This window comes from Semicossyphus pulcher, unplaced genomic scaffold (assembly GCF_022749685.1).
Source record: "Semicossyphus pulcher isolate SPU_LCO1_2020_fin unplaced genomic scaffold, fSemPul1.0.p SCAF_5, whole genome shotgun sequence".
NCBI classification, from domain to species: domain Eukaryota; kingdom Metazoa; phylum Chordata; class Actinopteri; order Labriformes; family Labridae; genus Semicossyphus; species Semicossyphus pulcher.
In genome coordinates this window covers 32,354,383-32,377,005 of record NW_027211726.1, presented here as the reverse complement: position 1 = coordinate 32,377,005, position 22,623 = coordinate 32,354,383, and the positions used below count along the sequence as shown (strand labels likewise).

At 41.2% G+C, this 22,623-nt stretch overlaps 2 protein-coding genes across 2 annotated transcripts in view; both read right to left on the bottom strand.

Annotated features, from left to right (window-relative positions):
• LOC138608375 (NLR family CARD domain-containing protein 3-like) overlaps nucleotides 1-22,623 on the bottom strand; it is a 186,272-nt gene that overhangs the window by 94,750 nt on the left and 68,899 nt on the right. Inside the window, exon 10 of the mRNA XM_069680950.1 lies at nucleotides 20,512-20,679. Within this exon, the coding sequence (XP_069537051.1) occupies nucleotides 20,512-20,679 (168 nt within the window). The remainder of the gene's footprint in view (nucleotides 1-20,511; nucleotides 20,680-22,623) is intronic.
• On the bottom strand, nucleotides 17,716-19,957 carry LOC138608552 (stonustoxin subunit beta-like). The gene is made up of 3 exons (XM_069681156.1): nucleotides 19,941-19,957; nucleotides 18,927-18,973; nucleotides 17,716-18,385 (listed from the first exon to the last, which is right to left on the bottom strand). The coding sequence occupies exons 1-3, from the start codon at nucleotides 19,955-19,957 to the stop codon at nucleotides 17,826-17,828; spliced, it is 624 nt and encodes a 207-aa protein (XP_069537257.1). The 3' UTR covers nucleotides 17,716-17,825.

Below are 22,623 nucleotides of genomic sequence, written 5' to 3'. Positions count from 1 at the left end.
ACCTCAGCTGTCAATCAACAGAAGACATTCAGACATTAAACATGAAGACAAAAGCACTTTTATTGTGGAACATCCAGCTTTTTGAATCTCACTTCCTGTGTGAGGAAAACAGTCAGAGATGTGGAGAATAAAGTGTTCATGTGATGAGAACAAAGACTTTGACAGGTGAGAGCAGTCTGTCTTTATGTGTCAGAGTGCTGAGCAGCTCAGGTTTCACACACAAACCTGTCTGTCAGAGGAAATGAGAGCAGTCACATGACGCTACAGCAGCCAATAGACCAATGAACACAAAGACACGCCTCCATGCAGCTCAGTCTGCTCCTGAATATTGACCTCTGAACTGCACTGAAGTCCTGAAAGTGAGTAAATGTACTGAGTTACTTTCACCACTGGTACATTGAAGTGAAAGTGCTTCATTGTTTACATGAACAGTTCAGACCAAAGCAGGGATGGTGATGATGTAGACCCAACTCTTTGTTCTATTAACATCATTTTACTCACATGAATGAAAGCAGAGACGTCTTTACTCAGCTTCAGACTGCTTCTCTTTACTGTCTCAACTTGTTTGATGTCTTTTCTTTTTGCTATTTGTTCTCACTGTTTAACCTGAGCACTGAAAAAACACCTGTGTTCCCCTGTATACTGAGTGTTGTTTATGAGAGAGTGACGATGAATTCTGCCTCTTACCTGGTTTCAAGTGGATCAGGTGATCAGTCAGTACGGCTGTGAACATGCGTCATAAACACAGTCTTACCTTATTTAGATCATACTTACTTTAAAGTCTTAGTTATACTTCTTAACTTCCAACCGCTTAGCCATTGTTCATATGTTTGACCTTTGACCCCTTTACACAGTGCTTCTCAGATGAGGCCTGGGTAGTTTTCTACTTTCTGAAGCCCAAGGACACTGAGTACTCCTATCTCTATAAAATGCCTGTGTATTCACTCCTTTCGTTGTCATTCTCATGAGGCTCTCTTTGGTTGCCTCTCTGTTATGCTCTGACCCTTTGCAAACGTCTTTTATAGTTTTAATAAAATAATCAAAAGATAAATCTGTGTCAAAGTCATGTTTTGTAGATTTTCCACCACCACTGCCGAGAGCACTCAAATAAGACAAACGAGTCACATTTTATTTGGTCCTCTTTATTTCCTACAAATACAAAAGCAGACGTTAATTACTGGAACAATATTTAAAAAATAAAATAACACAATTCACCTGTGACTATGCACCCACCTCTAACTTGTGTTGCAATATTTCGATCTCCAGCACTGTCTTTTTATTTTATTTTTTTTAAAGATGTCTCCTGTACAGTTCCTTTACAGGTAACTGGGAATACATAAGGATGACATTAAATCATACAGAATGAACCTCATTTAGTGACTCACTGTGTTCACCTGTGCTGTTGACTCTGATGGCCTCTCCTCCTGCTGCCCAGCCATGCTCTGTTTAAAAGGATAAGAATGTCTGTTCATACTTCAGTGTAGGCTACATGCCACAATATTCCACACAAGAAGTTAAAGAGCAGTGAATGGGAAGATAACGCCAGATATCAGTAACACATCATTTTAACATGTTACCTCTGTAGGCCTTTCTGTGTCAGCAGAGGGTCTCTTCATCTTCTTCCTGAGGTTCTTCCTGTTTAGATGAGCATTAGGTTTTAGAACACTTTACACTATTATTTGGAATCATCTCTGGAGTATTGAGTAGCCTACTTACAGCTGCAAGGTGTTCTGTCCTTGGATGGGGCTCGACAAGGCAGAGAGCCCCATCACAATCTGTTAGGACAAATGGCCATGGCTTTTACATCAATCAATTCATTTTTATTTGCATAGTGACAAATCACAACGAAAATAATGTCATAACACTTAACATGCAGCGCAGGTTTAGACCGTGCTCTTTATTTCTTACATCTTATGAAGGCACTTGTGTCCTGGGGGGTGACAGGCTCAGATGAGCTCCCCCCAGGGATTCCCTCTGCCACTGGCCTCCCCGTGTTCAATACATTAACCTGAGATTTTACCAACATACTGATGTGTTTTCTGCCAAAGCCGAAGTATGTTGTTAAAGTGTTGCTGTATTTTTAGCATGTTTAGCCACAAGCTAACCCCAGAGACGACTGTCAGACAGACCGCTGTTATCAGAATACACATCCTGCAAACATTGTTTCACATTATGAACACAAACAGGCCTTAATCTATTTACAAATACAGGTTTTGGTCGTTTCTTTGTGAATATTTAATTATTCTTTTTAGAAATATAAACTGCTGAATAAATCAAAAGATATGAACAAAGGATGACTCTAAAGATGGCTCTAATCTAAATTTTAAATAGACATATTTAAAAACAGAGCAAGTATTTTCTCTTTAATAAACACCATGTTTTTCTGCTAACAAAGAAAAAGTAATTACAGTTATTACGCAGCAAATAACATCCACATGTTTGTGTTGTTCCCATGAAACATTTCACGTGTCAAACAGCGACCCCCTGTGGCAGCGAGTGGTAATGACAGTTAAATAATCTGACATCAGTCAAAGGGCGTGTGAGTGTCTGAACATGGACAGATTACAGTTACTGTATCGACAGATTTGATTAAACTTTATGTCCCCACAGTAAGTACAGCAGCTGCGTTTACAAAGTACTTACGTTTCTCAGGAAGTATGAATACAATTGGGACATACACCTTGAACTTTGACCCCTGTGCTCATTCATTAGTTAGAGTTTGTGGTGCAAGTGTTGCCTTCAAGGTACAACGAGCCATTTCCTGAGCTCAACAGATGATGTCTCCTTCGGCCAAATAAAAAGCCTGCTGGCGTGAGAAAATGAGACGAGATGTAGCAGGAAACCCTTTTGCATAAAAGTTACATGATGTGGAGATGTTTTTATGACGTAATAAATACTCCTGTCACCTGTCAATCACAGGGCTGACACACAGAGACAGAAAACCTTTCTCGCTCACATTCACACCTACGGACAATTTAGAGTCACCAATGAACCTAACGAGCATGTCTTTGGACTGTGGGCTGTGTTTCAGCAGGATGTCCCTCCTGATTTTCACTTCACATTGTCTATCCAGTCGCTGATTCATTGGGAACCAGTGAAACGATTTGTCAGATTCACTGTTTATATGTTTTGCAACATAAAATACCTCAGTACAACATTATAACAACACTCGAGCTTCCCACCCTGAGCATGATGTGACAGTAAAATGGCGACTGTGTGAATATGGTCAGTTAAGTGCTCTGAAATGCTAACTAGATATATAAGGGGATGTGTTACCCTAACAGGAACATAAAGCAGTCTTTCACTTGCTTTTAATGAGTTAACATTATGAAATTATATTAAATATTTTCTCCAGAGAGAACCAGCTGTTTGGAAGAATATCTCAGCATCTCAGGAAATATCAATCTTTATTTATTTTGCATGCAAACAACAGACAAGTAATTTTACAAGAAGGACTGCAAAGGAGACAAAATATCTGAGAGAGCAAATCAAAGACCAGTGGTTCTTCAACGTTTCCTTGTGTGCCCCCATTCAGCATCACATCCTGACAGTTTGAGAACCTCTGTGAAAGACGTCAGAGGAAGTGTGAGTGCCACAGTGCGGTAAAGAAAAGCACACACAGACATTTATCAAAGACACTGAATGGATTAACTGATCATATAAAGAGCTTTATTCCAGTTGTCCTGTGTGATCTGAGTCTACAGACGCATGGCCTGCATGCTCCTGGTGACAGAGTCCCAGTGGGAGGGGTCCCAGCCCAGGAACCAGCCGGTGAAGGTGGGGGGCTCATGGCCTTGTTTCACCACCACCAGAGGGGTCTGCTTGTCCCGCCCGCTCGGGTCAGACTCCACGTACTGTTTGGCTGCAAGCGAAACAAAGGAGTCACAGTTACAACACACTGGTAAGTCTGTGTGGTTTCAAATGTCTGTAGTGACCTCTTGTGGTGAAAAGAGGAAATACATGTGAAATTTAAGGCAGAGAACTTGTTTGCTGATGTTTTGTGATGTTCAAATAAAGGGAGAAAATAGACGAGAGAGGAGAAGATCAAACAATAGTTATTTAAGCTGTAAGAAGATAAAAGGACTGCAGACATCTGTACAGACCAGGACTCATACAAACCAATGTGACTGTCAGCTGATTGATTGATTGATTGATTGATTGATTGATTGATTGATTGATTGATTGATTGATTGATTGATTGATTCATTTTATTTGACAATTGAAGGAGAAAATAAATTAAAGGAAATTGTCAGGTGTAACACAAACAGCAGAAAGCATGCTAGTGCACTGGTTGTCAGTGTTGCCCTGTTCCCCTCTAAACATACAGTCTGTGCTTCCAAACCCATTTATATAATATTAATCAGTCCCTCCAGGAAGCTGTGATGTCTCGTTCCTGCGAATTCACGCAAATTCAAACAACCTCCTGTTTCCCTGCGTGCGTGAAGTCATTTATGTCACCAAAGCACTTCTTTAATATTCAAATATTGATCCCCTGAGGTCTTCAGTGTTGTATAAATATAGGAGGGAAGCTTGTACTGTACTTTTATATCTCTGGAACGCTGCACGCTACAGCTGACTTTATGTTTAGCTGTGAAGCAGGAAAGCTGCAGCGTTCTAACGAGGCTCCGGTGTGATCATCTCTCCTACATGAGCGACCTCATCTTGCCTCTAACTACAGAGTCTTTAAAGAGACTCTATAAAGTGAATCCATAACAATGAATCTTATTTATCCATGTTTCTGTGCTCAAAACTGTTAGCCGTCCACTTAGCAACTTCTAAACTTGTGTTGAGTCAATTAACCAATCAGAGGCTGTGCTGCTAACTTTCCACCAACCAGAGGCTCTGTTACTGATGTTTGTGTCAGCGCTGAGTTCAAGTCGTGTTCTCTTATCATTTCTTTTATACTGCTGCAGCAGCCCAAATAACTGGTAGGTTCCCCTTTGCACATGAGGACAGCATTGAATGTGCATTCACAGTGTGAAATGAGCATTTAATGGTTATTTTCTGAAGCTTCATTCAGTTTTTACACATTTTATTTGACATCTTGGCACAGAAATCCACAGGAAGTGATGTCAGAGGGCGAACAGCTCACTCAGCCAATAGATGGCTTTATTGAAGCATTCGTCCCAGTTGCTCACAGTGGATGTGTGATGTGTGACGCAGGAAAAAAAGGCCTTGAAACACGGCAACTTGCAGTGCAACTTTTTTGAAAAGCTACTGTGAAATCAGGCGTGTTAGGTCGCAAAGAGGGCAAGATAAGAGACATTAAAACAGCAAGGATTTAGCTATAGATGAAGAGAGTTTTTCAGGCATTTCATTGACTTATATTAGTTGGCAAAATAATTCAAGAACATTGAAAAAGATCAGAAATGTTTGTATCCAAATGATCCTGTAGTATCTGACTTGAGATGTGAGTTGCTTACGCACGTGTCTTTGGAATGTGTTAAGTAGGCAGAAGTAAAACAATGGTATATGTCCTGTTTTTAAAGATGTATCAGCGCTTTTTAACCTGAAGGACAAGGTGTCCCCGCCTAGTCTAAACAATAGGATGAGAGAAACATGCTCTCACTTCCATCATATATAAGTGCATGTTGGACTGTGTTTCGGGGAGACACTATTTGGCTGAGGTGTTCTCCCAGGTATTCATGAAGCCTGACTGATGCTGATTCTTTGTAATAAACCTATGCTTATACAAACAAGTCGGTGTCAACGGAAGCTCCTTTCTTCATCTGCGCATCATCGATGTTTGAGAAACAAGAAATTTGGCGTCACGAACAGGATCCAGATGTAGGCTTCTCCAGCTGCCGACGGCCTTGACTCACCTATTCCCACAATATATAAACCGGTTAGGTGAGTATTTTCTCACTTATATTGGGGCGTTGGTTTGATGAGGCTGTTGGCTTTTAGCTGGTTAGATGCACTGTAAAAAGAATCATTGACGCGGACATGCTGCGATGCGTTGATGTTTGAAGTGATATTCCGTCTAAATTGGGGTTTATTGCGTTGTTAAGGACGCAAAATAGGGAAGTGCAAAGAAATAAAAGTTGAAGTTACGAAACAAAAGTTGAAGTTAAAGAAACAAAAGTTAAAGAAATAAAAGTTGAAGATAAAGAAATAAAAGTTGAAGTTAAAGAAGTTGAAGAATTGAAGAATTAGTGTCGAGATAAAGTGTAGAATAGCAGAACCAGTAACAGTAAGTGAGCTGAATAACCAGGCAAGATTAATGAAGCCAGGGCCCACATCTTCTTAACAATAAGACGTGTAAATTAGGCACTGAGTGAAAGTTGGCTTTAAGAGAGAAAAAAAACAGGGAAAGAAGGGCCCTGGGTTAAGATAAGAGAATAAAGAGAAGAGAAAGAGATAAAATAAAGAGAAGATAAAGAAAAAAGAGAAGAGAAAGAGATAAAATAAAGAGAAGAGAAATAAAGAGAAGAGAAAGGCATAAAAAGTTGAGACAAGAGAAGAAAGGAAAGGCTGAGCGGGCCGAGCGTGCAGTGAGCACACATTGTGAAGTAATGAGTTAAATGACGTCTAGAGGAAATTTGTGAAAGAGTCGACTATACATTTTAGGATTAAGTGCTTTTGGTGTTTTTGGAAGACAGTTTGAGGGTTTTTTGTTTTGCCGGCTGTCTTGAGTCTATGTGTGTGTGTGTGTGTGTGCGTGTGTGTGTGTGTGTGTGTGTGTGCTTCACAGTGTTTTTAGTCTGTGTATGCTGCCTATGTGTGTGTGTGAGCTGTGGCATGTCATTGTTTAAGTTGGGAGAAGAAGGCTGTGTAATGTATTTGCTTATGTGGAATTGATAAATAGAATAGATTGCTTCTCATATCAAGTAGTCATATATAAGTTATTGATGGGTTAAAGGAGATGAAGTAACTAATAAGGAGAGACATTTTTTGCCTCTTCAGTGATAAAAACCTTTGAGCCTAATAGAGGACGTTTATACATCTGATAAAATATATGAGCCTTTGCTGAGTCGAAGGAGGAGTGGAGGACCAGCGAGGACATTCTGTTCACACAAGCATGTGTAAAAAGTGAAAAGACAAAGAAAAAGGGAAAAGAAAATCTCCTGATAAAGTCCATCAGAGCTGGGAAACAAATCCTGATAGGATTAGCAGATTGATTGATTGGTCACTCTCACTCTCTCTCTCTCTCTCTCTCTCTTTCTTTCTGCCTGTGTGTGTGTGTGTGTGTGTATGTGTGTGACTGCATTTTGAGAAGAATGTGTCTGTTTGAAGAGCATAGAGCCTTATTCAAAATGAAGGAGAAGACAGGTTTAGTTTACAAGAGGATAAACTTGTTTTGCTTGTTGATTTGAGAGGATACTGCGTGGGCCTTTGTGTGCGTGCTTTATCTTTGACTCTGTTTGATTTGACTCTGAGGGGAGTCTGGGCTGGATGTTCACCCTCCGATGGTCACTATAAACTGGAAGTCCTTGCTAACATTTTGAGAGGCGGAGCAAGGGGTGATACGTCATTTAAAACACCAATAAGCGTGCTTTTTCTGAGACGGAGAGTGTGAGCTCCCCCTCCCCTTCTCTCTTTGGGAGATAGCGAAAAGGAGGAACAGGAATAAGATTTAAGGCGTTATTAGATTTGAAAACCGACTAAAATATTTGCTTTTTGGATTCATAAATTGGCAATCCTTTGTATAATAAAATAAGTATGATAGATTTAGAAGACATGCAAGTGAAAAGTAAGGAATTTGGTTTTGAGAAAAGTAAGATAAATGTATGCCTGTTAGAAGTTGCTGTTTAAAGAGTAACTCTTGTGGGAGGACACCCGTTGTGATAAATTTGACCAACTTAAATGTTGGCAGAAAATGTGTGTAAACTACACTGAATCCATGATTGCATTGTTTTTAAGAATCTAGATGGATCATAAACACTAAACTCTCGTTTTGTTTTCTCTTGTTCTTCCTCTGTTTAATTATGACGAATGAGAGCTGAGGATGGAACGTGTCTGAATTTGGATCCTCCAAAGGGCAGACGAGAGCACAGCTGATCGAGCTTGTGGATGATAGCGCGCGCGGATCCTGCATCCAGCTTGATCAAGGCTAGTGCGATTTTATCCACAAGCTCTTTTAACAAGAGTCTGCAGTTATCTATATGCGTATATACTCATTTATAGTCAATATAGTTGATACATATTTAGCGTGTGTTTGCATATAGGCCCATTGTGTTTTCTTTTTAGTTTGATGTTAATGCAGAAAAGATCATTTCTCAGCCTGAGGTCACACATGGGAATATTACACATTGCAATCATCTAGAGGGGAAACTTGGCAACGAACTGATCGACTACAACATTAATTAATTAAAGGAAGTTTCATCGATTTAATTGATTATTTGTGGAAAGGCGGATTTGGTCTAAATACTGTTGAGAGTTGCGGATGTTGGTTTCATTGTCTGAGCATGATTTAGTTTGACCTGAGCTATTTCGAGTTTGAACATTGAAATGATTTGATCATTTTGAGATGAATGAGTGCGATTAGAGCATTGGGTGATAAACAAGTGATCAATAAGTCTTTGGTCTTCTTTGAGGTTTACAAATTTATCTTGATTTAATTTGCATTCGAAGCATGTTCTAATATCTAAATAGGGAAGGGGAAGGGGGGTTTTAAGAAAAAATAGTTCCTATTTTTTCTTCTCCTTCTAAAAGCAGGACGCCCTCAGAAGCGTCACAAAAACTGAGGCTTTCCCGTCGGCGACGACACGTTCATTAATCTGTCGCCGTAGTGCTCACGGATCACTACTGGGACTATGCTAGCGGGCCCTTAGCCCTCAGGGAAAAATACGGCTAGTTTCTCTGTCCCTTGGTCCGGTCCCTACCGTGAAACCCCTACACGTCCTTCTCCCACCCTCAGGCCTCGTCCCTGACTTAAGGCTAAAATACAAAAGGGAGAGACGCGGGAAGGGGAGGGGGCTGAAGGAAAAAAAGCCCCCTTATCTGACTTTATTCACTGGCCTAAACACCCATAAGATTTTATCTTCCTCCGTATGAGAGCCCTGTTAGTGGGACCCCTGTATGATTTAAATCCTAACAGCTATGAAGGCCTCAAACAACATAGATGCCTAACATAGCTCAAGAAGGGGCCCTCTAAAGGTGCTCTCTGCCCTGTGTGTGTGTGTGTGTCTATAAATCAGTAATGTCGCCGTAGTGTGAATCTCATGAGCTTACCTCGGGGGCGTAACGGAGTCCTTTGAAGAAAACCTTTCTCACTTTTGATTTAATACCACTCACTCCGGAACAAAACTCCCTCCAAAGGATTTATTAAAGTTTTACATGCCTTTATTTGTTCACTCAGTTATAAATGACACAAATAATAAAAAAGAAAAAGAAAAGAAAAAGTTAAACTGGTCTGGTTCTGTTTTCAGATGCCTTTAAATAAGGCTGATCATTTACGAGTTGGACAATTTGGATGCAATTTAAGAAACCTTAAATTACATTCTATCTATCAGCTAAATTTGGGAGTCTCTGGCGGGCATTGATTATTCACAAAACCTCGAGTCCTGTTTAGGTTTGTCTACCAAGAGATACCATGCAAACCCTCAATAGGCGTATTGTCGCCAGGAGCTTACGAGCATCCCCGTTATGGCAGGCCCAACAGTTGTCAAAGTCTTGCTTCAAATCTAAATTACGCCAGAAGTTCAAGTCACAAACGGACAAGAGTCAGATTTAAAGTTTTTCAGGCTGTCTGCTTTACCTCTTCCTGCGAATGGAGAATCTCTGAGAGACGGGTAGGCATGTCCTGAGGAGAGCGGAGCGGAGAGTGAGCCCCGATCTCCGGACATTTGCCTTTATATAGGCCTCTGCGCAAAAGCTGGAATTTCCCAGCTCCTGCACCTGCAAGTTCACGAGGCCCGTTCACGTGAGGTGAGGTGCACGCGGCCCGTCCACGTGAGGTGAGGGACATTTTTCCAGCCTACCTATAACCATTGGTCAACCAGAGCCCTACCCCACGTGGGCCAGCTGCGGCCAGGGAGCCAATCATAAATCTGTTCACAGACAAGACCAGCTTCAACAACTCTCCGACCCACAAATAAGGACTCAAAGAGAAGTTCTGTGACAACTCAATAAATGTAAGCATACATGATAAATGTTTAACAATACATAGTCAAAAGTCCAACAAATGGATATATGACATGGTTACATGAGTACATTAAAGTACATTGACAGAAAAATCAACCATGCAGACTGATGAAGAGACTAAAGTAACTACTAGAAGGAGAATAGTAGCACAAATCATTGATTAAAAGTCAAGGTTAAAATAATTCCTTGCAATTCACAATTCACCAATAATTTGTGTTAATAAAAAGTCAACATAATCGAGTAATACTCCAAAATAATATGTAATCAAACATCCTTCTATTTTTCCTAGTTAAGAAATTAGATAATAATCCATTAATTAATAAACTCATATTATAAGTTGTGAGCTATAAGCTACACAGTGAGTTTACAATGTTCAAACTTAAACGCACACATATAATAAATCTAAAGAAAAAGACCAAGAGAGCAAAGGCTACAGTACATAAAGCTTGCTGGCTATAATGTTAAAGGCTGACATACAGTCAGTGTAACTGAGGGAAAACAGGATATAAATCAAGAATAGGATCTTTAAAGACTCAACTGCAGTAATTCTCAAGACACTCGACTAAGAGCATCAGAGGCCAACATGGCAGTAAAACTTAAAGCATACATGTTAGACTCTGACACCTCAAGAGGAGTACAAGAGGAGCAGATCTAAGATCATACAGAGAACATAAAAGTGATATATTCTCAAGACTCAAACGTGCACAAGTTATTCAGAACAAGTGTTCTGGCTACTCTTTCATGCCAGTGTAAGCTTATGGAGATTTCCTCCTTATCATTTGTTTTTATTATTTTTAACTTGTTATTTATATAGTCCCATAAGGGACATGGGCGAAATGCAGGAGTCCAAAGACATGTAACCCATTACTTCCTACATAAACGCTCATTTAAAAGATATTTAATTATAGTAGTCAAATATTAACAACAATTGCATTTAATTTTACCTGTCCTGTCTAACACATTTCTTGATTGATTGTGAAAATTCGGTGCTTCATAAATAGCCTTTTAACTGATTTGTTTTGATTTACAATAAGAGGATATAAGGGAGTCGCTACAATGTCAGAGATGGACATTAAAGCTTCTAAAGCAATTACCCCCGTTGATGTAGTGCAGAAGAATAATCCCCTTGTTAAAGGTATCGCAGAGATGTCGGAAAAATGGAAGAAGCGTTGGCCTGACATCGATCAACCTTGGCCAGTGGAAGGGACTCTTAACCCAGATGTAATTAAAACAATGCAGGTGCTTGTGTCCACATATAACGCAGGACAAAAGAAAGGTAAAAAGGGACAGGAAAAGAGACGGATAGAGCTTGGCATTCTGAAGTTGTTTGAAAATGAGGGACAGAAAATGTTAGAAGCTGCAAAAGAAAGGAGGGAAAGAAGTGCAAAAGAAATAGAAAAGAGTGTAAAGGAAACAGAAAAGCTAATGGCGAAGGTTAATGCACCCTTCTCACATACAGCCCCAGTAAAGAAGCCTCCACCTTATGAGGAGGAGGTGAAGTTTACTGATGTTTATCCCCAGCTCCCAGTGATTAGCCATAAGGGCAATTATTACATCCAAGATGATGAGGAGCGAATAATAGAGACGGGAAAGGCTAAAACAACCATAAAAATGTACCCTAGCTCCAAAAGTAAGAGGGAAAAGAGACGTTTGGGCAGCTCGGGCGGTCAGAGAGATAGACGGATGCAAGTGGGAGGCGACAGTCAGAGTGACTCAGAAGGGGCCGCTGGTGGATATGACCCAGTGGTCAGACGGATGTTAGCTAAAGCGGAGAGGAGAGGAGAGAAATCATTGAGGAAATTGAGTCCAGAAAGAGACAGCACTGATGATAGTGAAAACGGAGATAGTGATGGAGATTTGGAGCTCGAGTGTCTTTCAAGTTCTTTTCCATCAGCATCTAGTGCCCGGGGAGAAGAGGAAAGGCGGAGCTTAAGGGAGATTGAGAAAGCAAAAGAATCTGGAGTACAAGCCATGGCAGAATACAGATATGTCAAACATACTTGAAAAGTTACCTATTCTTCAAGATGGAGCACATCCTTGGATTGCAAAGTTGGAAGAGGTTTTGGTGGGACGCAGCCTGCCATGGGAGATATCAAGAGACTTTTGGCTGATCTCCTTGGGGTCCCAGCTATGCACGAAATCCTGCAGAAAGCAGGACTGAATCGCCCCTGGGGGGCGCGCCAACGTTTGGAAAATGTAGCAGGCGGAACTATGTTTTGACGTCGGACAACCCGGACTCATTTTCGGGTGGCACAGTACACAAACACGTTGCCCTCGCATATCTCAATGATCTCTGTGAGAAGCACACCACATGTAGACTCAAACACTCTAATTGTTCTCTTTTCTTCACTGTATTAAGTTTTAATTCCCAATCTACTTTAATCTGATCACTTTGCTTTGCTTCACTCCCCCAACACACCTGAGCAGAGGTGCTCTCTGCACAGCTGCTTGCCCCGCCCCCCTCTATCTGTCTGTCTCTCTGTCTGCTTTGTTGACTACCCTCATCCGCCCTCTGTTTAATTAAGTTACAAAAGTTAAATATTTTCTCTCGCAATTCAAAACAGCACGTGAGCTGCGTGTGCAAAACGAGCGATCGATTGTTACCGAATGACATGTGCACCTTTTTATAAGCTTTATAAACAGCGACAATCAATGCATTTACAGTAGGGACGTACGGAGATACACAATATGATTGTTTAGATAAGATTGCGTAACAGAACTGATTGTGTGCGGACAGAGCGTCCGATGTCGGACCCTCTTTTACCCGTTAGAACACTGTGAGGAGTAAACTGGCCCCGCTGTTGTTTATTTGGTTGCCACGACTTCACGTGTGATTGATGTCCTGTGACTCCTGTCACTGTGTCAGGGCCGCCACAGCAAAATGTATGTAGCAGAAACACTGTTTTTTTTAAGCACTGGTTGAACTTTATTGTTATTGTTCTGAAAAAGTTATTGCACATTTTATTATATTTCTATTTGAAAAAGTCTGATGAAGAAATTGAAATAGTTGGTTTTTTTGCACAGCAAATTACTCAGAGAAAAGTGAAAAGAACGGTCACGATCTTGACTTTCTTTCAATAAAAGTTTAACTTCACCCATTTGTGATATTTTTTGGGAGGGGGCCTGGACATTTTTTTTTCTCCAAGGGGGGGCTTGAAAGAAAAAATTTGAGAACCACTGCGCTAAGCCAAGGTGTTTGTGAAAAAATGAATGGTGTGTTGAAAAACCGCATTGTTAAAATCTGCCAACACACAGGTCTAAATGGGGTATAGGATTGTTTCCGTGGTATGGTGTAACATTCTTGGCGGATCATATTGATAATATTACTTACACCCTACAGGGTTTTGCAAATGAGACTATAAGAGGTTTTGAATATTTGTCAAATACACAGAAGAGTCACAGATTGACGTTGCTGAAACATGACATGGCTCTTGATTATATTTTGGCCAAACAAGGTGGCCTATGTGTAGCTTTAAACCTGACTGGAGATGCCTGTTACACTTTGATTCCTGATCGCTCTGACAACATAACTAGCGTCATCGATGCGTTGCGCCTCATTAGGGATGCGTTTGGCCCATCGGAAGGAGCTGGATGGTCCGCTAATGCTTGGTTGCAAGACAAATTAGGACCAATGGGAGCTATATTGGTTCAGATTATGGTGGCAGTAATTCTATCACTGTGTGTGATGTTTTGTTTTTGTACGCTGATGTTGACTTTTGCAAAGGCTGTGATACTGATGAGGTTGTGTTGTGATGCCAGGAGATAACGCTCAGATGCCGCTACTACGTAGGGATGAGCCGAGTGAAGATGAGGAGGAAGCGGCGATAGAAGGCGAGATGGTTGAGAAATATCCATTTTGAATATCTGACTTTATTATAATCTCGACATTTATTTTTGATGTTATCTTATAACTTTTTGTTGTTGAGTGTTTGATGTATGGGGATCAGTGTGGGTAAAGGGGGGAAATGGAATCATGTGAAAATGAATTACAATATACTGCATTTGATGTTTTTGCAAGATACTGGCTGGTATTTTCTTTCTTCCCAGGACAACATGTGGGAGATCAATGTGAGGGTGACTGCTTGTCCAGAGATCCTCACAGCCTGAATGGACTCAAACATTCAAACATGGACAGTGAAAATGGACAGAGGACCCTGAACAAGGACTACAACAACAACACACCCTGATTTAAATATGACATTGAGAGTACATTACACAAGAAGCTGATGTTGCTGAGGAGCAACAGTCTGATATGTTAACATGTTTTTCTCCACATTTTTACAGTATTGGATGTTTTATTATATTGTAATCTGTGATATTGATGGATACTTTGTACTTTTTATTATACACTAGTGCACGCGAAATGAAAATCGGACATTTATGTTAGTGACAATCCGAGTAACATATAATGCTTGGGTTTAGTTTTTGAGTTGGCTATAACTGCATGAGTAACATTTAAGGGTTTATAACAGGGGCGTATGAGGAGTGAAAGGTATGGGGTTTCTTTACTTTGATTGCTTTGAGAATCATGTTTTCTATTATAATGCAAATACATTGGGACCTCAGGTGTTCTCTTTTTGTTCTCCAGTGTTTAGGGATAGAGGTGTTAGGTAGGGAAAGGTCCACAGGAAGGTGCGATGGGTCGACCAGCCTCACTCTGGACAGTTTCTCATTTTTATTTCTGAGGTTCCCACAAACATTTGCATACAATTTGTTAATATACAAAGTTTTAGAACTCTCCGTTTCAAGTGACTTGAAGTACTATATGTGGTTGCCTGGGGCAGAGGGACCGTGGGAGAATCTTCCTGTCTGGATTGTTTGATGGATACGACAGAAGAGATGGCTGCCAGATAGGTTTTACGCTCTCACACTTCAAAGTTATTGCTAAAGTTATGCTGTAGCAAGCATGGACGGGAGGAATGTCATAAACATTCTGAGTGCGTCATTTTCTCTTTTTCGAGACTGTGTCGTCTCGAAGGGGGGAAATATGTAGTACCTGACCTGAGATGTGAGTTGCTTACAAGTGACTCTGGAAAGTTGTTGTGTAGGAGTAGTCAAACTAATGCCATATGCCCTGTCTAAAACGAGCTATAGGATACTATGAAAACATGTCAGTGAGAAGAGGACCCCGTCTAATGTTGATGAAATAGGAGCCTTTTGGGGGAAAGAAAAGGGGTTTCGTCCTCATGTGAAACACATGGTAAGAGAGACATAAACACACCTGGAACATATATAAGTGCATGTTGGACTGTGTTTCGGGGAGACACTATCTGGCCGAGGTGATCTCCCAGGTATTCATGAAGCCTGACTGATGCTGATTCTTTGTAATGAATCTGTGCTTATATACAAACAAGTCGGTGTCAACGGAAGTTCTTTTCATCATCTGCGCATCATCGATGTCTGAGAAACAACACACTGAAGAGGACTCATTCAGCCTCATGAGGAAGATAACAGCTTACTGAAGTGTTTGAAGGAATGTGTTTAAAATGATTCTTGTTACTGAGGAGGTTTTAATCATCTGGACCAGATACTTACGATGAACCTGCCCGTCTTGTTGGAGCATCCAAACAGACGAGGAGGGTGAGTCAGGGTCTGACTCTCCAGTCTCTCTGAGGTCTGGTACTCTGTCCTCCCGCCTAACGCTGCCCACAAGTCAGCTGCAACACACACACACACACACACACACACACTCAGGTGGACCTGTGCAGCTACACAAGAGTTCAGTGGAAACAGAGCTGCACCTTACATTATAATTGTGTTGATTCTGACATTAAATTTTCTGGCAAACAGCAGAAATCTAAAAATCTCATGTCAAATCTAAAGAGACACAAAGTTGAGGCAAAAGTTTGATTGAGTGTCACATAACTGCGACTCTTCTCCTCCAATCCGCTCCCAGGTTGTTCAAAAGGTTTCATTTCATTTGGAAATCCTCTTTTCATCATCATGGATCAGGTAATCCATCTTACTTTTATCCCGGTTGTTCAAAGAAAACTGGTTTGGATCAACCTGATCCAGATACTGACTTGTAAGGATTACCTGTGCTCTAAATGGGACTTCATACTAGGATTCATACCTGATTAAAGGAGCTGAATGCTAAATTGCATGTAGCCCATCATGTGATCCATCATGAGGAACACACTGCAAGCTCTATCTCTATAACTCCCTCTGTGGTAAAGAGCGTTTCAATATGACTGTTAAAAAGTGAAACTATATGATCCTTAAATTAGACCTCTTTATAAAAACTCATCAAAACTAAATTGATGCACAAATAAAATGTCATTTGTTCTAAGTTATATCTACCTTTCCAATATAATATCTGTCTGCTGCTATTTTTGAGCTGTGCTTTAAAAATCTTCTTCATTGTCACTAAAGGCTTTATGATCAGAGGTATCCCCTGAGATTAAAAACAAGTTGTTGTGGGTCAATTTATTCTGGTTTTTGTGCTCAGGGTTTGAAAACTATATTTCTAGAAGGAGCTCAAGTGGGCGCAAAACATTTAGGTGAGCATATTCCCACCTTTGATCTTCTCTGGTGTCAGATATTCTACTTAAGGACTCTTTCTAAACTCTTTAATCCAGTTGTTAGTCACAGTTTAATTCCATATACAGCCTAATCTATTTAGTCCTGACCTAAATGCACTCTGTGGCTTCCTGACTTGTTGAACACTTTTATTTTGAAGTTGTGCTGATGAGTCTTCCGGTCTCATTCTATCCAACATGTATCTTCACGCAGCTCCTCTTCACGGTCTGATTGGCGGTGAACAACGCCTGTTGCTGTCACGAGCAAACATGGACGCGCAGTAACAACAGTTCTCCCTGCGGTCCATACAAAAGAAAACAAGACAAAACATTCAAGATGACACAACAGACGACCTTCGACATGAGAAACAAAGCACCAGAAATAAAACACAAGTAAAACAGAAGAGAAACTCTTTCACATTCATCGTGTCACCACAACAGTAGATGGTTATTTTAGCTTCAGTTGATGTAAATTAGTCTGAGTTTTATCCACGTTCACATACAAAATGTCACATTGAGGCTGAACTGATTTCTTTTAGAATAATTGTGTTTCTTAATCTCTTTTTAAAACTGATCTTATGAGTGTTTATTCAGGTCAACATGGCCCTATACGTGACAGTCCTCTTTGAAGCATTAGATTCAGGCAGAGGTAACGTGAAGCGCCCCATAAAGGCACGTCTGCTGTCATAATCATGTCTGTTATTAGTGTGTGTCAGCTGTGAGTAGAGGTCTGCAGGTTTTCTTGAGCTACTAATGTTTCTTATGAACTGGACCAGGCTACATGCATGTGCAGCAGCACAACATGCTAACAGTATCTGAGCCTCTCACCCTGAACTTAACGTCAGAAGAAAATGGCCGCTGTGTTAATATGGTGAATGTGAGCTTTATGAAAGTGTTCCAACATCTCTGTCCATGTGGTCTCACACAAAGGGTCACCTGTTACAAGACAAACGTCACATGTGTTCAAAGTGATGACAGACGAGATGAAATGATTTCCTTCAGGATCAAAGGTCAAGATTTTATTCAAATAAACGACGACATCGTTCAAAATAGAACAGAAACACAAATGAATCAAAATCATGAGTTCTTTTTTACAAGTAAATATCTTTGAGTTTTTAACCTGATAAAATGATTCAAATCAAAGTGATGAAATCAGACTCATGAAAGAGTTTGAGTCAGTGAACAGAGTCAGTGATGTTCAGTCAGCAGAGTTTCTCTGACCTACAGAGAACACAGAGACAACCAGGAACCAGGCCAAACCCAAAACCCAGGATAAAGAGGTTCAGTGAAGGTGGTGCTGAAGGTGTGGAGGTGGATCAGTGTGTCAGAGGAGACTCTGTAGAAGGACAGAGTGCCAGCAGGACAGTCCACATACACTGCTACTCTACCAGAGGAGGAGGAGGAGGAGGAGGAGGAGGAGGAGGAGGAGGAGGAGGAGGTCTTTGTTTCTCTGTTATTGTGCCAGACAGAGTAACCTTCATCAGAGCAGATCAGACTCCAGGACTGATCATTTCTTCCAAACAAACATTCATCACTGTCTCCTTTCCTCCTGATTCCTCTGTAACTCACTGATACATTAACACCTCCTCTCCACTCGACCTCCCAGTAACAGCGACCAGTCAGACCAGTCCTACACAGCAGCTGAAGCCAATAATCAAATCTGTCTGGATGATCAGGATATGACTGATCCTCCTCCCACACATATGTCACCTTCCTGTTGTTGTCAGACAGTTTGAGTTTTCTGCTCACTGTGTTTGTGTCCACTTCCAGCTCACAGGCGTCTGATGGAGAGAAGGAGACACAACACAGCTGCAGGTTATCATCTGTTCATTCAAAAACAACTTTACTGACAGTTTCTGAAAGTCAGTCAAACTTAGATTTCATGTTTAACTGTGAATATTTGGCAGCACTGAAACTCAACACTGCAGCTGTAATGAAATGAACAGTTAGTGAACATGGCAGTCAGGATGTGTGGAGCCCAGGATAAGAGCACAATCAAGTGTCAGTAATAAAAGTGCAGCACAAAGAAGCTGTGAACCATCTGCTGTCTCAAACTGTTATTAGGTCAGAGGTCACATGAAGCAGAAAGATCAGAGCTGGAAGAAACACAGTGAATCTTCTCTTCACTGATCATCAAATGTATTGATTCTTTTGATTGGATCCTGCTGTTCACTTTGTTCACTTCGTACATCTTTACAGCCACACTGACAAAAACAGAAAGTCAATCCTGATTGAAATTCATCTTCAGTCAAGACAATTACAAAAAGTGGAGCCCAACATGAGCAGCTGTGTTCTCATGAATCAAAGTTCAAACACACTCACATTTCCTCAGACCAGGTTTCAGTCTGTGCCGTCCACCATGGTCCAACCTGGAGGAAGAAACCAGATCAGAATCGACTTCATACAGCTTCACTCACATCCTCCATCAGACAGCAAGGTCACCAGTTAGAGACAGAGAGACAGCTTCTGTCTGTCTGTCTGTGTGTGATTGATTGTGTTATTACTGTCAGACATAAACAACATGTCCGGCCCATAAAAAGGCAGAGAGACAGCAGAAACCAGAAGTCGACACGTAACAGAAATAATATGAAAGAAATAAACCATCCTGACGTTTCTTCCAGGATCTACAAACAAAAATGGCCGACTTATAAACATTAAAGCCAAACAAACGTTCCATCCTGTCGTCGTCAGAGCACCAAAACATTTGAGGATTTTCAGCATACATTTCATTCATCAAGGATGCTCTGATCTCATCATAAAAAGGACAATACAAAAGAAAATGTGATTCATTCTCACAAAGCTCACACAGCCTGTGTTCCTCCTGGATGTGTTTAAATGTGCCCACTTCAAGAGCCAGAGGAAGGATTCCTGTTCTCACCTGTGCACCTAAACACCTCTGACTCCTGGTTCAGTTTGCTGTAACGTAAGCTTCAGCACCATAACTGTGCTTGATTTGGATATATGTTCCTAATTTAGGTTTTAACAAGATATCATTGAACCATTTTTATTCTAATCTAGCAAATCACTTTTTCTACTTGTGTTCAGGCTGCATGATAAATGATTCCTGTATATATACTGTAAGCCAGCTTCCTCACAAACAGCATGAAGCTCTGCAGCCCATGGAGACTTGTACATTTGAGTCCACAGAAAAACCTTCCTATTGATCCGATGTTCTGACATGTTCAGTAAACGATTCCACAGTCGTATCATTTCACATTTTCTCTGTATAGATCCAGGAAACCAACACGTCGCCCTGAGCAGCCAAAGTAGGAGCACATTTATGAACGCCTCAAAAACAGCGTTCAGCTCTGTTTAGTATAACGTCTGAAGTTTTACTGTCTTTGAATCCCCATATCCCTGAGGCATCATTCAGTGTGGGGGAAACACATGCATCATAGAGCTGAGAGGAAGTGGAACACCCAACATCTTTACATATCTGCAGCTTGGTAACAACAGACCCCAGTGCTCTGCCAGCCCAACCAGCCAATCATTTAACTCCAGCTTCATGAGTCCTAAACTCATCAAGAGAAGATCCCAGATATTTATATTCAGGTGTGTATTCCAATGTAACCGTCCCAAGAGTCAACATTTTCCTCCTGCTTGGAACACCCTTTGTTCTGAAGTGAATTATCTGTGTTTTACTCTGATGAATCAACAACCTCCACCTGTAACAGCAGGTCTTTAACAAATGTTGTCAATCATCTTCTGATTCAGCCAGTAGAGCAACATCGTCTGCAGACAACAAAATACCCACAATTCAATTCTTCAAATGTACACCTACATTAGATTTCTTCTTTAAGATCCAAATCATTTATACAGATGGAAAACAAGCTGAGGGACAAAACATGTCTGTCTGTCTGTCTGTCTGTCTGTCTGTCTGTCTGTCTGTCTGTCTGTCTGTCTGTACCTCAGTGTCTCCAGTCTGCAGTGTGGATCCTCCAGTCCAGCAGACAGCAGCTTCTCTCCTGGTTCTCCTGGATGATTGTAGCTCAGGTCCAGCTCTCTCAGGTGGGAGGAGCTCAGAGCCAAGGCCAGAGAGGCACAGCCTTCCTGTGTGATCAGACAGCCTGACAGACTACACCCACACACACACACACACACACACACACACGCACGCACGCACACGCACACGCACACACACACACACACACCATCAGTTACCACTCTTGGCTAGGAGGGGTCACTACTAACTCTGTAACTTGTATCTCTGCCTTCACTCCTGTAATCATGCTCATCCCAGTCAGGATCACTAACCAGCACTCACGCCCTCGTCATAGTCAGCATCACCCTGCTGGGCGAGTGATCCTTTAACCTGCATGCCCCCCCGAAGGCCCCGTTCCTCTATTAAAATGTGTCTGATTAATGCAGATCTGTGGGTAACAAGGCTCACATATTAAATGACTTATTTTAAGGGACAGTCTGTCTCTTCTCTTCTACACTGAAACCTGACAAAAAGAATGTGTTCATTTAAATGAACTGTGCCCCATGGACTGTTCAGTTATTGGGACTCCACGTCGCTCAGGCCGCGGTGGAGGTCTCACTGTGGTGTTCTCATTGATCGACCTCCTGGTCCAGCTGCTCACTTTTTACCTGAGTTCACTTTCTGACTTCTCTCATGAAGCTGGACAGAGCACTTTTAGCTGCTGATTTTAACCTGCACATTGATGATGTCACAAACTGTGTAGCCACTCAATTTCTTAATATCACTGAATCTTTGATCTTCAAGCAACATGTTTAAAGCCCCACTCACAGGAGGGGTCACACCTGGGACCTTCATCTCTGGGACTAGATATTAATGATATCTGCTGTGAAGACCAACTGATCAGTGATCATTCATGTATTTCCTTTGATCTCTGTGTAATTGATGACCTTTCCTGTCCTAAAAGAACATTGCATGCCGGCATCATGACAGGAAATACAGCCGACCAGTTCTCAGCACACTCCTGCTGTGATTTTAGTATAAATCCTCACAATGTTGAGTTTTTAACGCAGTCTTTTAATGGTCATTGCTCCACGTTACTGGACAAAGAGGCACCTTTAAAGGTTAGGACTCGGGCTACCTGCAACAGTTGTCAGTGGATAACAGAGGCTGTCTGCTGCCTGAGACCACACTGTCACAGGTCTGAACGTCTGTGGAAGTGCATCGCCTACATCTTAAAGATCTCCGGCGTTCTTTTAAAGAAGCAGTACAGGAAGCCTGGACGGCTTATTTTGCTGACCTGATTTCTTCATCAAAAAGAAATCCCAACGTTTCATAACTATTTAAAACATTGTTTCACCAGCGCTCTCCACATTACCATGTTTCACTGTTGATGACTGCAATACCTTCCTTTCCTTCTGTGTTGATAAAGTAATGACTATTAGGTCCAATATGCATCATAACTCTCATCCACTTCATGCTAGCTCCTCTCTTATTCCTACCGTCTTGAGCTCTTTCCATCCAATCAGCTCACAGGATCACAACATTGGGCCCCTTTCCTCTGCTGTTGGCTTTAGCCCACGTCATTTAGGAGTAATAGTTGATAAATCATCATCTTTTGACAGCCATGTTAAGCAGGTAACCAGATCATGTTATGTCCACCTAAGAAATATAAGTAAACTGAGAACTTTAGTTTCAACTGTAGTTTCACCTCGGCGACTGCCACACACTCCTCTCGTCACTCAGCAAGTCTGCGCTTAATCGCCTGCAGTCAACACAGAATGCTGCTGCAAGACTCCTCACCAGGTCTCACATTACCCCCATCCTCAGATCTCTTCACTGGCTTCAACTTCAACTTTTACTTTATTGTCCCCGAGGGGAAATTTGTTTTGCAGCCAAGTGAGACAAAAACATTTAGAAAACACAAACACATAGACTCGGTTACAAAGAACATTAAAACGCATAAGAGTTCATTAAGAATACATCAAGTGAAAATGAAACATGTAAAACTCCAAACCATCACTAACACCAACATTAAAACAAAAATTAGAAGACCATCAATAGTTCCTGGAAGTGAACAGGAAAATACTTCATCTACAG

What these genes read in the sequence shown, in the direction of transcription:
- LOC138608552 (XM_069681156.1), bottom strand. An exon ending in GAAACCTGGTCTGAGGAAAT is followed by an intron (nt 18,386 to 18,926) that starts GTGAGTGTGTTT and finishes TCTCTCCATCAG; the next exon opens with ACGCCTGTGAGCTGGAAGTG.